Source organism: Panthera onca, chromosome C2 (genome assembly GCF_046562875.1).
Source record: "Panthera onca isolate mPanOnc1 chromosome C2, mPanOnc1 haplotype 2, whole genome shotgun sequence".
Lineage (NCBI taxonomy): Eukaryota > Metazoa > Chordata > Mammalia > Carnivora > Felidae > Panthera > Panthera onca.
Genome location: NC_138347.1, coordinates 152940188 through 152952983, shown reverse-complemented (window position 1 = coordinate 152952983; position 12796 = coordinate 152940188). Strand labels below are relative to the sequence as shown.

Genomic DNA, 12796 nt, shown 5'->3' with positions numbered 1-12796 from the left:
CCGGATAGCCTGAGGTGGATGAGCTGTCCTCTAAAGAGCAGCCGTGAGGATTATCAGCAGTGGTGGCTATAAAACCTCTCAAGGCGGCGTCGAGAACTCAGCCCTTTCCCAACAGACGCGGCCCGTGATTAACCACAAGGGGATTATGGCACCAGCCCAGCTCTCGCCTCTGCAAATTCTAACAGAGCAGGCCATCTCCGACACCCGCCACCTGGCAGCCACGGGCACGGGTGACGTCTCTGTTTGTCACAGCACAGACGTATGATGCTGATCTCGCCAAACGCGCAGTTTATTTTCTGTTCATTGATGTGGTCTCCAGAAGTGTCCCTGCTCCCCTGAGCGGGTGTGCTTTCCGAGGGCTGTGTTCTGAGAGCAGTTTAAGACGTGGTTCTGCTGAGAACACTGCCTCCCCCCTCGCCTCCCCCCTCGCTGGCTGTTAGATGTAATCAGAAGCAGGTGGAAATGTCATTTCATCGTCCCAGATGTTCCGTCCCCTCCACTTTTTCTCTTACTCGAATTCCTGCTCTGTGAGGTGTGTGTGAGGTCGACTGCAGAGAGCGTCTTGCCGTCGTAATTGACCTTCAGCCGACCTGGGTCTGAGGCTGAACCTCCCTTTGGGTGGTGCCGACTGCACCGTCCCCTCAGCACCGGAAACCCTTGTCCCGCAGGGGCCTGGGCCAGGCGCACCCCGTTGTGGTCACGTCCTCAGGCCTCACAGAGACCTGAGCGTTGCCAGCTGTGACACGAGGCCTACTTGCGGCGGTGGGAATTTGAAAGTTTCCAGAAACACAGAAACGAGTCCAGCACTGTGATTCGGGTTTGCCAGCTGCCTCAGACCGGAAGTTGGCTTCCGGAGGTTCCCAGACACCGGCTCGCCAACCTCAGGTGCGTGAAACTCCCCAGCAGCCGGCGGGACGCCCAGGATGTGGGCCCGCTCTTGCCCCGGCCCGACGTCCGTCCTCCTCAAAGCCTCTGTGGAGACAAATCCTCAAGCCCCTCCTTCTCTTACGCGTTATTAGTTCACGTCCGGCACACGAGCCTCCCGGCTTTCATCCACGGCCGTGCCATCAGCCACCCCCTCGCCGGGCAGAACTGCCACCTCGGGTCTCCCGGCCTCCACCACCAGACCCCCCACCGTCCGCAGATCTTTTCCCCTTTTTCCTCACCTCCTTTCGTGCTGGAAGCACAACATCTCCCCTGCACCACTTCCCCTACAACCCTGCTACCAGGGCTGTTTGTTCCTTGAACCGCCCCCCCCCCTCCCCCCCCCCCCCCCCCCCCCCCCCCCGTGCGAAGTTCTCCCTTCTCATCTACCGTCGTTTTTCAGCTAAGTGCTCCCGGCAAACTGTGAACCATATCCCTCCCCGGGTCCAAACCCTGCGTCGGATTCCCGTTTCTCTTAAGATGAAATGTATGACTCTTAACCCAGCCTCCAGCCCTTCCTGTCTCTCCAGCTTCACCTTGAACGTCTTCCTTTGGCGCCTTGTTCATTCTGCCTGCTCCGGCCCCGCTGTCTGCTGGCCCTGTCTCACCCCTGCCGAGCTTACTGCGGCCACAGGGGTTTTGCATATGCTGTTCCTTCTCTTTGGAATGCTGTTCCCTCCCCTCTCTTTGACTCGTCGCTCTCAGCTCCAGCAGCTCCTCCAGGAACTCCTTCTGACTGCCACGCCTATCTCAGAGTCTTTTATAACCATGAACCTCTGCCTTGGGGCACTGGCCAAAATTATAATTTCACATCGATGTGTCTAATTGATCAGTATTCTCTAAAAGCCAGAAGCTTCGTGAGGACAACACTATCTGCTTGATTCATCAAGGACCCCCTACAAGCGCCCGGCACGTAGCAGCTGCTACATAGACAAACGGATGGATGGATGGGGTGGACAGACAGATGAATGGATGGACAGATGGGCGTGTGGGTAGGTGGGCAGATGGATGCACGGATGGCCAGAACTCCCCGCCGAGAAATAACATTTGCAAATATATTTTTGAGGTAGAGAAGAGAACACTCAGAGACTCCGGCTTCAAACCCCAGCATCTTCTGTTGCAGACTGAATTATATCCACACTCCACCTGATGTTAGAGCCGAGAGGACGTTGCATTCATGAACCACACCATGAATCACAATCCTGGTTTAGGTGACTGGAGAACGTGCATTTGAAGCCTTGTTCTGTAGGAATTCACAGGGTGCTGGAGCCCGTCAACAGGAAGATGCATCGTTACCTTACAGAGGGATAAGGACTAAGAGACAGCACTGCTCGGCTAAGGTTTTAAAACTAAGTCCTGTGGAGCCATGGGGGTCCCTTGATCCGGTTCAGGGCCTGCTGCAGCTGGGGTAGGGAGGGACGGCGTAGGAAGGGGGTGCTGAGCGGGCTGGGCTCGGGCTGCCTACCTTCTCTACCACCAGAGAACCTCCGTTTTCTTCCGTTTTGTACATTGAGATGCCACAATAGGGCTTCTCTGCTAACAGAGGCTGAAAATGGCAACGTTTCCAAAAGCTCAAAGAATGACTAATTCTGCCAAAAAGTCAGGTTTCTTGGAACAGCAGATGTAGGAGCAGAGTCTCTCTTTTTCCATTTTTTTTTTCAACTTGGCTTTAAAACACTGAGTTAAAAAGAAGTTTTAAGAGCGAAAAACAGAAAAAAAGGAAAAAAAGCCCCATAATCTCAAAAAAGCACCTGTGTACTTTTAAAACTTCCTACCATGTTTCTGCAAAGCTGACGTCTTCTAGATATTAAATTGCTATCTTGATTTTTTTTTTGCACTTAATGTTGTAACATTTGTCATTTCCCCGTGATATTATCCTATTTTCAAAAGTATTTAAAACTTGGAAATCAGGCGAAAAGATGATCGCATGTCCTTCCGATGGTAGACTGGAACGTTCCCTGGCCCCTTTCTGCTCCAAGTATGGACCAATGGCATTGGCGTTACATATGCACCAGAGAGAGAGAGCACATATGCACGTGAGCAGGGGAGGGGCAGAGAGAGACGGAGAGAGAGAGAGAATCCCAAGCAGGCTCTACCCTGTCAACACGGAGCCCGAAGTGGGGCTCCAAGCCATGAACTGTGGGATCATGACCTGAGCCAAAGTCAGAAACTTAACCAAGTGAGCCACCCAGGCGCCCCTGAATACTTTTAAGATGAGCAATATTGGATTTTGTCAAATGGACAAGAACAGAAAGGCATTGCAGGCGGCCAAAGCAGCCTGCAGAGGCCGGAGAGCACAGTTCTGGCTGGCGAGATGATGCAAACCAACAAGGATGGGAATGATGGCCCGGCAAGGGGCTGGCAAGGTAGGAAGGAGACGAGACTGTAAAGAACTTGGGACCCTGGAATATGTATTCAGCGTAAAGGGAAGTCACCAATAGCGTAAGCAGAGAAGCAACATAAGACCTGCGTTTTAAGAAGACAACTCCTGGGGCACCTGGGTGGCTGACTCTGGCTCAGGTCATGATCTCACAGCTCATGAGTTCAAGCCCCGCATCAGGCTCTGTGCTGACAGCTCAGAGCCTGGAGCCTGCTTCAGATTCTGTGCGTGTGTCTCTCTCTCTGCCCCTCCCCTGCTCACATTCTCTCTCCCTCTCCCTCTCTCCCTTCTTCCCTCCCTTTCTCTTTCTCCTAAAATAAATATTTGAAAAAAAAAAAAAAAAGACAACCCCTGATGGCCTCTCCGGGGCCCCTGAAAGGGTGCTATGAGATCAGACCAGGACTGACCTGGAATAGTGACTGGGGATGGGAACAAGAGAATACAGAGAAAAGATACGTAGAGAGGTCCAGGGGCATGACCAGGATCACCAGCTCTTTAGTGGTATAGTCGAGGCTTCCTGGTCACTGCTTGTTGACTCCCTGCTGTAGTCCAGCTGCTGTGCCTTCCTTTGGGGTTTTATCTGAGATGTGACTTCTTAAAGCTGCAGGACGCTCTGATTTTCTCCCCCACGTGAGCTTATTAGGGTCTTGACGCACGGGAACCCGCTCTGCCAAAGCACGAGACATGCATCCAAGAAGACGGACAGCATCACTAAAAATAAGAAAGGATTAAACACGCATTCTGGCGAAGTGACAGGGCATTCTTGTGGAATTTGCTAGACTAAACTGCTGTGGATACTGTTAGCTGTGCCTGTATCCACAAAACCAGATCTCCAGCATGGCTTTGCCAGGACGCAGATTTCTGATGCGGAGGGCAGGCAGCGTCCCTGAGAAGCCATCGGGGTGATCCAAGGGGCTCGACCACAGCTGACCCACACTGAGCTCACAGCCTGTCTCAGCAACTCTCTGTCGATGAGAAGGTTCGGCAGACTTATGTTACGTGACCCTGCGGTGGGAATTTTCACAACGCTATCTGATTTTCCCCCTCAGACCCCCGTTTCACAGAGGAGGAAACAGAGGGCGGTATCTTGGCTGTCTAAGACCGTACCTGTTGGCCATAGTGCCTCAAGGCTCATCTGTACAAGACGCCATGAGAGATTCTGATTGTGGGGGGTGACCCAATCCACAGCCTTTCAGGGGCAAGAACCCAAGGGCGTGAATCTTTCTTTAAAGACCTGAATCTCTAGTCTGAACAGATGGGCGCGTGATGGCAGACTTCACAGTTGACGCTGTGCCATTCCAGGTGTACTGAGGACAAAAGCAGGTGCAGCTAATCCAGGCCCTTAGAAGTCAGGGTCACGGTTACCCGTGATGGGGAGGTGGTTAGCCGGAAAGGCGTGCAAAGGGGACTTCCGGGGGTTCTGGTCCCATTCTGTTTCTTATTCTGGGTACTGGTTGCACCTGTGCATTTAGCATGCGTGGGATAAGAATTCAGTGAGCTGTGCACTTGGGTTGTGTTTACTTTTCTCTGTGTATATTAGACATCAGTAAATAGTTTTTAAAAATGGAAAAGTAGCCAACCATGCCCAACCTCAAAAATACCTCCCTGCCAGCAGTGATGGAGAAATCACCTGTTTGTCAGAGCTGGGTTCTGCCCGGTGCCAAGCTTGGGGCTCTGTGTGTCTTAGCCCCTTGAATTCTCTGCAGAGCTGCTGTTTTACCCCTATGTTGCAGATGAGAGAAAGGGGGCTCAGAGAGGTTAAGTACCTTGCCCAAGGTCACATAGCCAGTGAGCACAATACAGCAAAGAGGCCTCCTTTCCGTTCCCAGAATGACTATGTGTGTAGGCAGTTTTCTTTCATTTGCCCCCGTGTAGGAAGGGATGGTCTCTGCTCTGCCTGATTTTCTTTGAGATGAGGTTCTGGATTCAGCGTCTATGGGTGCAACTGTGGCAGCTTGTCTGCCTCATGACTGGCCATCCGGCCCCTCCCCCCAGCACACACCCCTCCCCTCCTACTCGGGCTGTGGGAATGGATGCAATGAGATCGAGATGCACACCTTTGCTTTTCTTATCACCAGGGCGCCGTCAACAAATGACCTATTTAACCAACAGGTAGTCTTTAAGAAGAGCCATCGTCATCTAGGCACTCAGTGGTGCAGTGTTGACAAGCTCAGATTTGGGGGGTTGGGGTTGGCTGGACCTGAGTTCAAATCCTGACTGTGTACTTCAGCTACTTGGCCCAGAGAAAAAGTCTTGTCCTCTCTGGGCCTCCATGGTCCCCCTCTGTAAAATGGGCGTTGAATCCCTCATCGGGTAGTTGTATAACGTGGATAGGAGATTACAAGACGCAGAGGAGCATTTGGGAAGAGTTAGCTGGGAGCCAGGCCCTAAAAGGGGCCATAAGCAGTGCTGGTCACTGTAAGGTACTGTGCCCAATCACCCCATGAAGCTTGAGTGGGGAATCCCTGGGCTCCCATGATTAGTGAAGCTTCCAGGCAAGGTGGAAGCCACAGCCGGCCTCCAGCATCTGGCTAGGTTCAGACAGGCTCTCCCCAAGGAGGGGATGGCCCAGCGTGGACAAAGACCCAGGGATGGGCCAGCTGGGCAGCCAAGGGAAACAATGACTGCCCAGAGCTGGGACTTTTGTCTCTTTTGCAGCGAGCTTGAGTGGGCAGTGATCGTTAGGGCAAGGTTACTATGCGGCAAGGACACAATGGATGCTTGGAATTCTACAAAACCAAACCCCACCGTGCCCAGTGGGGCTGGAGCAGAGCCAAAGGGTCCAATTAGTGTCGAGCCCATACATGTTAAGCAATCCGTTCTCCAGCAGGTGGGTGGGGGGCCCTGACTTGTCTCCCAATTTCTGGAGTGTAAATGCCCCCACGTCGATGCGGCCAGGAAGAGGAGCACACGGCTGGCCCTTGCCGGCCGATGGCCAGTTCCAGCACACCACTGACTTCCCATAAAACTTGGGGAAACTTGCCTCACGGAGGCACGGGCTGGGATTGCACATGGTTCCCACCGAAAACCAGAGCCCGGCGCTTCAGGAGTGAGGGTCTCCAGTGTGCTAGGCATTGCCATGAGACCGGAGACGGATGGCGTCCCGGCCCTTGGGGAGTGACAGTCTGTCAGGAAAGTGGCATCCGTCAGATGCTTGCGCTGAGCGACACGTTGAGCTGAACACTTGGAAAGAAGCCGGCACGGCCACGTCCTCCATCGCAAAACCGTAATGCACGGGAGGCCGTTGTTGCCCGAATGCAGAAGAGTGCGTCTTCTGAGACTTTCGCCACACTTAGGTTCACTTCATGATATTGAAGTCAGGCTTGTTGTTGTTACAACCCTCTCAAGACCTGGGGCTTGGATTTCAAGTGGCTTTTTCACCCCCTGATGGTGAAAAATCCATCAGTCTACGACCAGGAGAGAACTGCACAGAGTCCGGTCTTCGGTAACAACGGTCTGGACTCCTCTGTAGTTCGCTCCGAACGTCAAGCCCAGGCCGGGCTCCGTCACGCTATGGGCACTTCCATCTGAAAATCATTCCCCCTTCTGCTTTGCCTCCTAGGTGGTCTTCGAAGCCTTGCACAATCTGGAGCCCCGTGGCTACGTCGTGGGCTGGATCATTGCCATAAGTCTGCTGGTGGGAATACTCATCTTCCTGCTGCTGGCTGTTCTGCTCTGGAAGGTGAGTCTGGTGATTGCAGGGCCCTGTGGAGCCCCCAGCCATGGATGCCCAGCCCTCCTGCCTCGCGAGGATCCTCTTGAAAGGAGCTTCCTTTTAGAACTTCCTTCATGGTGCAGGTACAGTGAAGCAAGGTCAGCGTCCCCCTCAGGTTCGAATGGACTCCTGGCTCCACTTGAGGCCATTACAGCCGAGGCCTGGACCTTTAGAGCGAGAGCAGACGTCTCAGCCCCACCCTGTTCTTACCTTCTCACTGGTCCCAACAGAAAGGTGGGAGCCCGACTCCACGACAGAAGCCTGGGAGGAACAGCAGGGCCTGGGGTGGTTCACCGTTTGCTCGGAGAAAACACCAGCAAAGCAAAAGCTGAGCGACTCTTGGTTTTCTTCCCATGTGGAACAGGAAAAGGACTTTTGCCCCGAGGACTCGGGCAACTAAGATGAGATATTGTCCAGAGTTCCGCCTGGGGAGCTGCGTGGTCCGTTCTCCCAACCCCGGGTGGTTCACTTGTAGGTGAGCCCGGGGATACACTTGCCCTGCTTCCTTCACCAGGGAACACCGGCCCCTCCTTCTCGCCTCTTGTCACTTTCTCAAGGGGAAAGGGGTGTCCACACCCCAAGTCTGAGCTGGCTTCTTTGCCTCACACTCTCAGAGGTCTGGAGTCCCTTCCCTTCAGAGCCTGTGTGCTCATCAGTAACAACCTCAGAGTCATTATCTAGCGAAGGTGTGCCCCTCCTTCTGAGCGCTCATGTCCCAGGTAAGTGGGTCCCCGGTTGGTCCTTACGTCTCCAGGTCCTAGAATAGCACCAGAGGGCAGAGCTGGGACTTGTTGCCACCAAAGCCCTGCTTTGCTAGTGTTCCGGGTTTCAGATGCAGGTGGGAAGCAGCCTCTTATATTATTATGGACGGATGCTTTAAATTCAAATCATCACTTTCTTGGGGGTCACAAAATAATTTGTATTCATTGATCAGACATAACCTGTCAATAAGAAAAAAAAAGGTATATGGGGCGCCTGGGTGGCTCAGTCGGTTGAGCGTCTGACTTTGGCTCAGGTCTTGATCTCCCGGCTTGTGGGTTCGAGCCCCGCGTCTGGCTCTGTGCTGGCAGCTTAGAGCCTGGAGCCTGCTTCGGATTCTGTCTCCGTCTCTCTCTGCTCCTCCCCACTCGTGCTCTGTCTCTCTCTCTCTCGCAGGAATAAATAAACATTAAAAAAAAAGGTATAGGGGCGTCTGGGTGGCTCCATCGGTTAAGTGTCCGACTCCTGATTTCAGCTCAGGCCGTGATCTCACGGTTCGTGGGTTCGAGCCCCACATCAGGTTCCATGCCGGCAGCGTGGAGCCTGCTTGGGATTCTCTCTCTCTGCCTCTCTCTTTGCCCCTCCTCTGCTTGCTCTGTCTCTGTCTCTGTCTCTCTAAATAGATAAACAAATAAAGAAAGAAAGACTTAAAAAAATTTTAAGTCTCTAAAAGAAAAAAAGTACAAAAACACTCAGGAGTCCGCATCTCAGAATAACCACGATGAACAGTATTGTCCCTTCTTGACCTTCTTCTCTGTAGAGATGTAGGCCAAGCATTCTCATAGCACCTATTTATTTTTGAGAAGGATGTTGAACTTCCCAGTAGTACACACGACATGTTTAGAGGGACGATACCTCTAACGTTAAAACAGTGGGTCCAATTATTCATCTGAAATAAAAGCATAATACACGCACTTGTATCCAAGAAGTCGAGACACAGGAAACACCGTGTTTTCACTACACATTCTTCAGACTGACAATTGGGCTGATTGCTGTAAGTGGAGGCCTACGTCACCTGAAAAAGTTCTGGAGGTTTAAAGAAAACTACATGGAACACATTCCTTGAAGAGAAGTTTCTCTTACGTTCCCATGCTTCTCAGACATTCCGTGTGCTCTTTTCAGCCTCCCCCGCCCCACCCCGGACACAATACTGCAAACATCTTTCCATGTTGTTAAAAACCCACCTCCAGGCGGCCCCAGTGTCTGCATGCACCCATCCTGTCCCCCGACGCTGGGAGCCAGGTGGTCCTGGATTCACACCCCCTTTAAACGGGGCCACAGTGAATATCCTTAGAGCCAAATATTTGCACAAATCCTTCATTATGTACTTAAGATGAAACCCTAGAAATGGAATTACTGAGTCAGAGGAAATGCATGCTTTAAGCCTTTTATTACATCCTGCAAATCGCCTCTAGAAAGGTTATACCCATTCCCCCTCCCACAAGCGCCATATCAAAAGTGTCCATTTCCCTATATATTTGCCAGGAGTGGCTATTACCTGTTCAAAAAGAAACAAAAAATAATGTGCCAGTTTGTCGTTTGTTTAATCTGCGTGGCCAGATAGGTTCTCAACTCCCCCTTGTGTCCTCCGACTCCTTCCGGCCGGGACGGCCTCAGGTCTGCAGGCAGAGAACAAAGCCAGCTCGGTGTTTGATCTGAAAAGACAGTAAGAGCTTTGGTTGGGGTGTGTGTGTGTGTGTGTGTGTGTGTGCGCGTGTACTCCTTCCTTCTGCCTTTGGGCTCCTCAGATGACAGGAAGTCCTCCAAGGCTGGGTACGTGAGACCAGACAGGGACAGAGAGTGGGGAGTGTGGTGGCCATGCCCTGCTCGTGAGGGAATGCCCTCCTTCTGGCCACCCGCCTTGGCCCTGCCATTCAGGTCTGTGTCCCAACTCTGTGTCCACACTCGTGCCTTCTTCCGCCTGCCATCTGCCTAGCTTTGCTTCTGCTGTGTTTGTTTAAAGAATGAGGTTGCGGGAGATAGCTGCCGTGGGTAGTCAGGACCCTGATGTCACCCAGCTGCTGTGTGATCCGAAGTGCCAGGACCCGAGGAGGCGGACCCCACCCTCTACCACGGACTGGGCGAGGGGGCAGAGTGGTGGCAGTCAAGTGGTGGCATTACCCCAGACGAGGTCTTGGCATCACTAACGAGGGGGGAAGCGCAGGGTCTGACAACACCTTTAAGGAAGCAGTTAAATGACTCCAAAGTGGAAAGCCACTTTGCTCATCCTCCAAGAGCAATATTTCATTTCAGCTCAATTTATTGAACGTTTGCTTTGAACCAAACGCTGGGTAGGCACCTGGATACGACGATAATTGTGACTCCTCCCTGACCCTGAATGCTTCGCCATCTAGCACACAGACCTATAAATGGACTAGGGGGTGATAAGCGTGTGCAAACTTCTCTGGAAACTGAGACGAAGGTACCGTTGAAACCTGGCTCTCACGTTTGCCAGCTGTGTGGCTGGGGACGGTCACCCTCTGCGACCCTCCGTTCCCTCAGTAAAACGGAGACCGCAACCTCTAACTTGAGGTATAGGGAGGATGCAGGCAAAATGCTTAGCCCCGAGCTGAACACACGGAAGCACCCGAGAGAAGTCAGAGGACATTTCGCAAAGGAGGTGTCATCCAAGCCTGGCCTTGGATGTGGTTTGAGTTCTCCAGGCAGGGAAGGGCGGGTGGATGTTCCCTAAGAAGGAAGAGGAGGTGAGAATGGGAGCCGCGTGGGAGGCATGTCACGGGCAAGCAGTGGCCCGCGGTAAGATGGTCGACCCCGACTCTCTGAAAGCGCCCACCACCCAGGGGAAAGGGGAAAGGGGGGAGGGGTGGGTCTGCGGACAGAGCAGTGGCATGGCCAGAGCTGTCTCGGGAGAGAGATCTGGGGACAGTACGGGGGCTAGGGCAGTGGCCACGGATGGAGGAGAGGAGAGCCAATTAGAGCGGGATTTGGTGGCCGGTTGGACTGGGGAGGTCAGGAAGGAAGACGGTCCCTCACTGTTTTCACTAGACAGTGGACGGTTTCCCTTGGTGAGAGTAAGGAAGGTGCGATTTGAATTCATTCCGGAAGAGAGGCAGCTTGGGGTGAGGCATTCTGAGTGTGCGGGGCCTACAGGAGACTAGACTGGGCGTGAATCACTCCCAGGCCCCCTCACCCAGCAGGCGGAAGGTCTACGGAAGGACATTCCTGTCACCTCACCGGCCCGGCCCGCTTTCCCTTCCGTTTCCCACCTCAGGCATCACCAAGGCCCTTCTTGTCAGTTGCCAAAAAAAAAAAAAAAAAAGCCCAGAAATCCATTCACAGCCACTTCAGCAAGAATTGTAAGGGCGCAAGAGTACACACAGGCCCCAAAGGAGATGTGTGCATCCAGACCCAGAAAGTGTCCAGAAGCCAAGCCAGATAACCCCCTCTCCCTCCCTTTGTCCCCCGCAGCCCCTCACCCCTGCCCCTCTACACTCCTGCATCCCGTTCTCCCCGAGCTGACCTGCCTCCCCACACTTCTCTGCACACGGGAAAAAACGGGTGCCCCCCGCTGCTCCTGAGGGGTACGTCTCAGTGACTCCTAGCCCCAGACACAGACTGATCGGCCACCTCTGACGCCCAGCTCTGCAAGTCCAGGGGAGAGAATGTCCACCGCTGTGGCTGGAGGCAGGGAGCTGGCAGGGAGAGAACTTGGCTCAGCTTGGGTCCCATGTGCCCTACTGATCCCAACAGCTAAGACTCGGGAAGGAGGAAGATTCAAGATGGCACTTTGGGAGGCGGGGTGGGGGTTGGGGTGACTCTCATAAAAGAAGGAAGTTAGACAGGCATTCACCCCTTTAGGGTTTCATGGTTTCCTGAGGTGCCGTTGCTCGAGCTGTGGGCTTTTATATCGTACCTTTTAGCCGCTGCTGTGTAACATACTGCCCCCAAATTGAGGGGCATTGTATCTTATAAATGTGTGGGGCGGGAATCCAGGAAGGGTTTGCCTGGGTGATTCTTCTGCTCCCCGTGGCATTGAGTGCGGTCACTCGGTGGCATTTCCCTGGCGGCCAGGCTGGTCTGAGGAGTCTAAGACAGCTCAGTCACATTCCTGGCACCTTGGTGAGGATGGCTGGGGGGCCAGACTCAGCTGAGCCCCTCTCTCTCTCCATGTAGACTTAGAGCCTCCCCAGGGTGGGGTCTGGCTTCTTACGTGGTGGCTGAGGCCCCAAGGGAGCATGGTGGAAGCTGCTCGTTCTCTCAAAGGCTGGCCCAGAACTGGCGTAGTATCATTCCACCATACTCGGTTGGTCAAAGCAGTCACCTGGCAGCCCAGATTCAAGGGAGGGGAAATAGACGCCACATCTTCACGGGAGGGGGGGGCCGCCTTTCATCTGCCACATTCATGATGTTCAGAACTAGGGGCAAACGTTCAATCGTTTCTTCAAAAGTCACGATCGTGGGCGCCTGGGTGGCGCAGTCGGTTAAGCGTCCGACTTCAGCCAGGTCACGATCTCGCGGTCCGTGAGTTCGAGCCCCGCGTCAGGCTCTGGGCTGATGGCTCGGAGCCTGGAGCCTGTTTCCGATTCTGTGTCTCCCTCTCTCTCTGCCCCTCCCCCGTTCATGCTCTGTCTCTCTCTGTCCCAAAAATAAATAAAAAAAAAAAAAAAAAAAAAAAGTCACGATCGTTTTCAAGTAGATGAGACCTCGCCTCTCTTCCATAGTGTCGGGGAAAATCGTGATTGAGCTCCTTTGGGGAAAAGGGGGTAAAAGCAAATCTTGGTGCAACATTCATGAGTGCACTCGGCATTCAGAGTGGGTAATCTCTTCAGGCAAAGCTACAATGCAGGAAGGAGGTTGACAGAGGAAGTTTAAGAAAAATATCGTTTTTCTTTTTTTTCTTTTTTCCTTTTAGAGAGAACACGTGCGTGTGCATGTGCCTGAGTGGGGGAGGGGCAGAGGGAGACAGAGAATCTTTTCTTTTTTTAATATAATTTATTGTCAGATTGGCTCCCATTCAACGCCCAGTGCTCATCCCAACAAGTGCCCTCCTCAATGCC

General features: G+C 53.1%; 1 protein-coding gene across 3 annotated transcripts in view; it reads left to right on the top strand.

Moving 5' to 3' along the window:
• ITGA9 (integrin subunit alpha 9) overlaps positions 1-12796 on the top strand; it is a 357855-nt gene that overhangs the window by 316547 nt on the left and 28512 nt on the right. For all 3 annotated transcript variants that reach the window (XM_078432512.2, XM_078432513.2, XM_078432514.2), the window contains exon 27: positions 6867-6986. In XM_078432512.2, coding sequence (XP_078288638.1) covers positions 6867-6986 — 120 coding nt within the window. The remainder of the gene's footprint in view (positions 1-6866; positions 6987-12796) is intronic.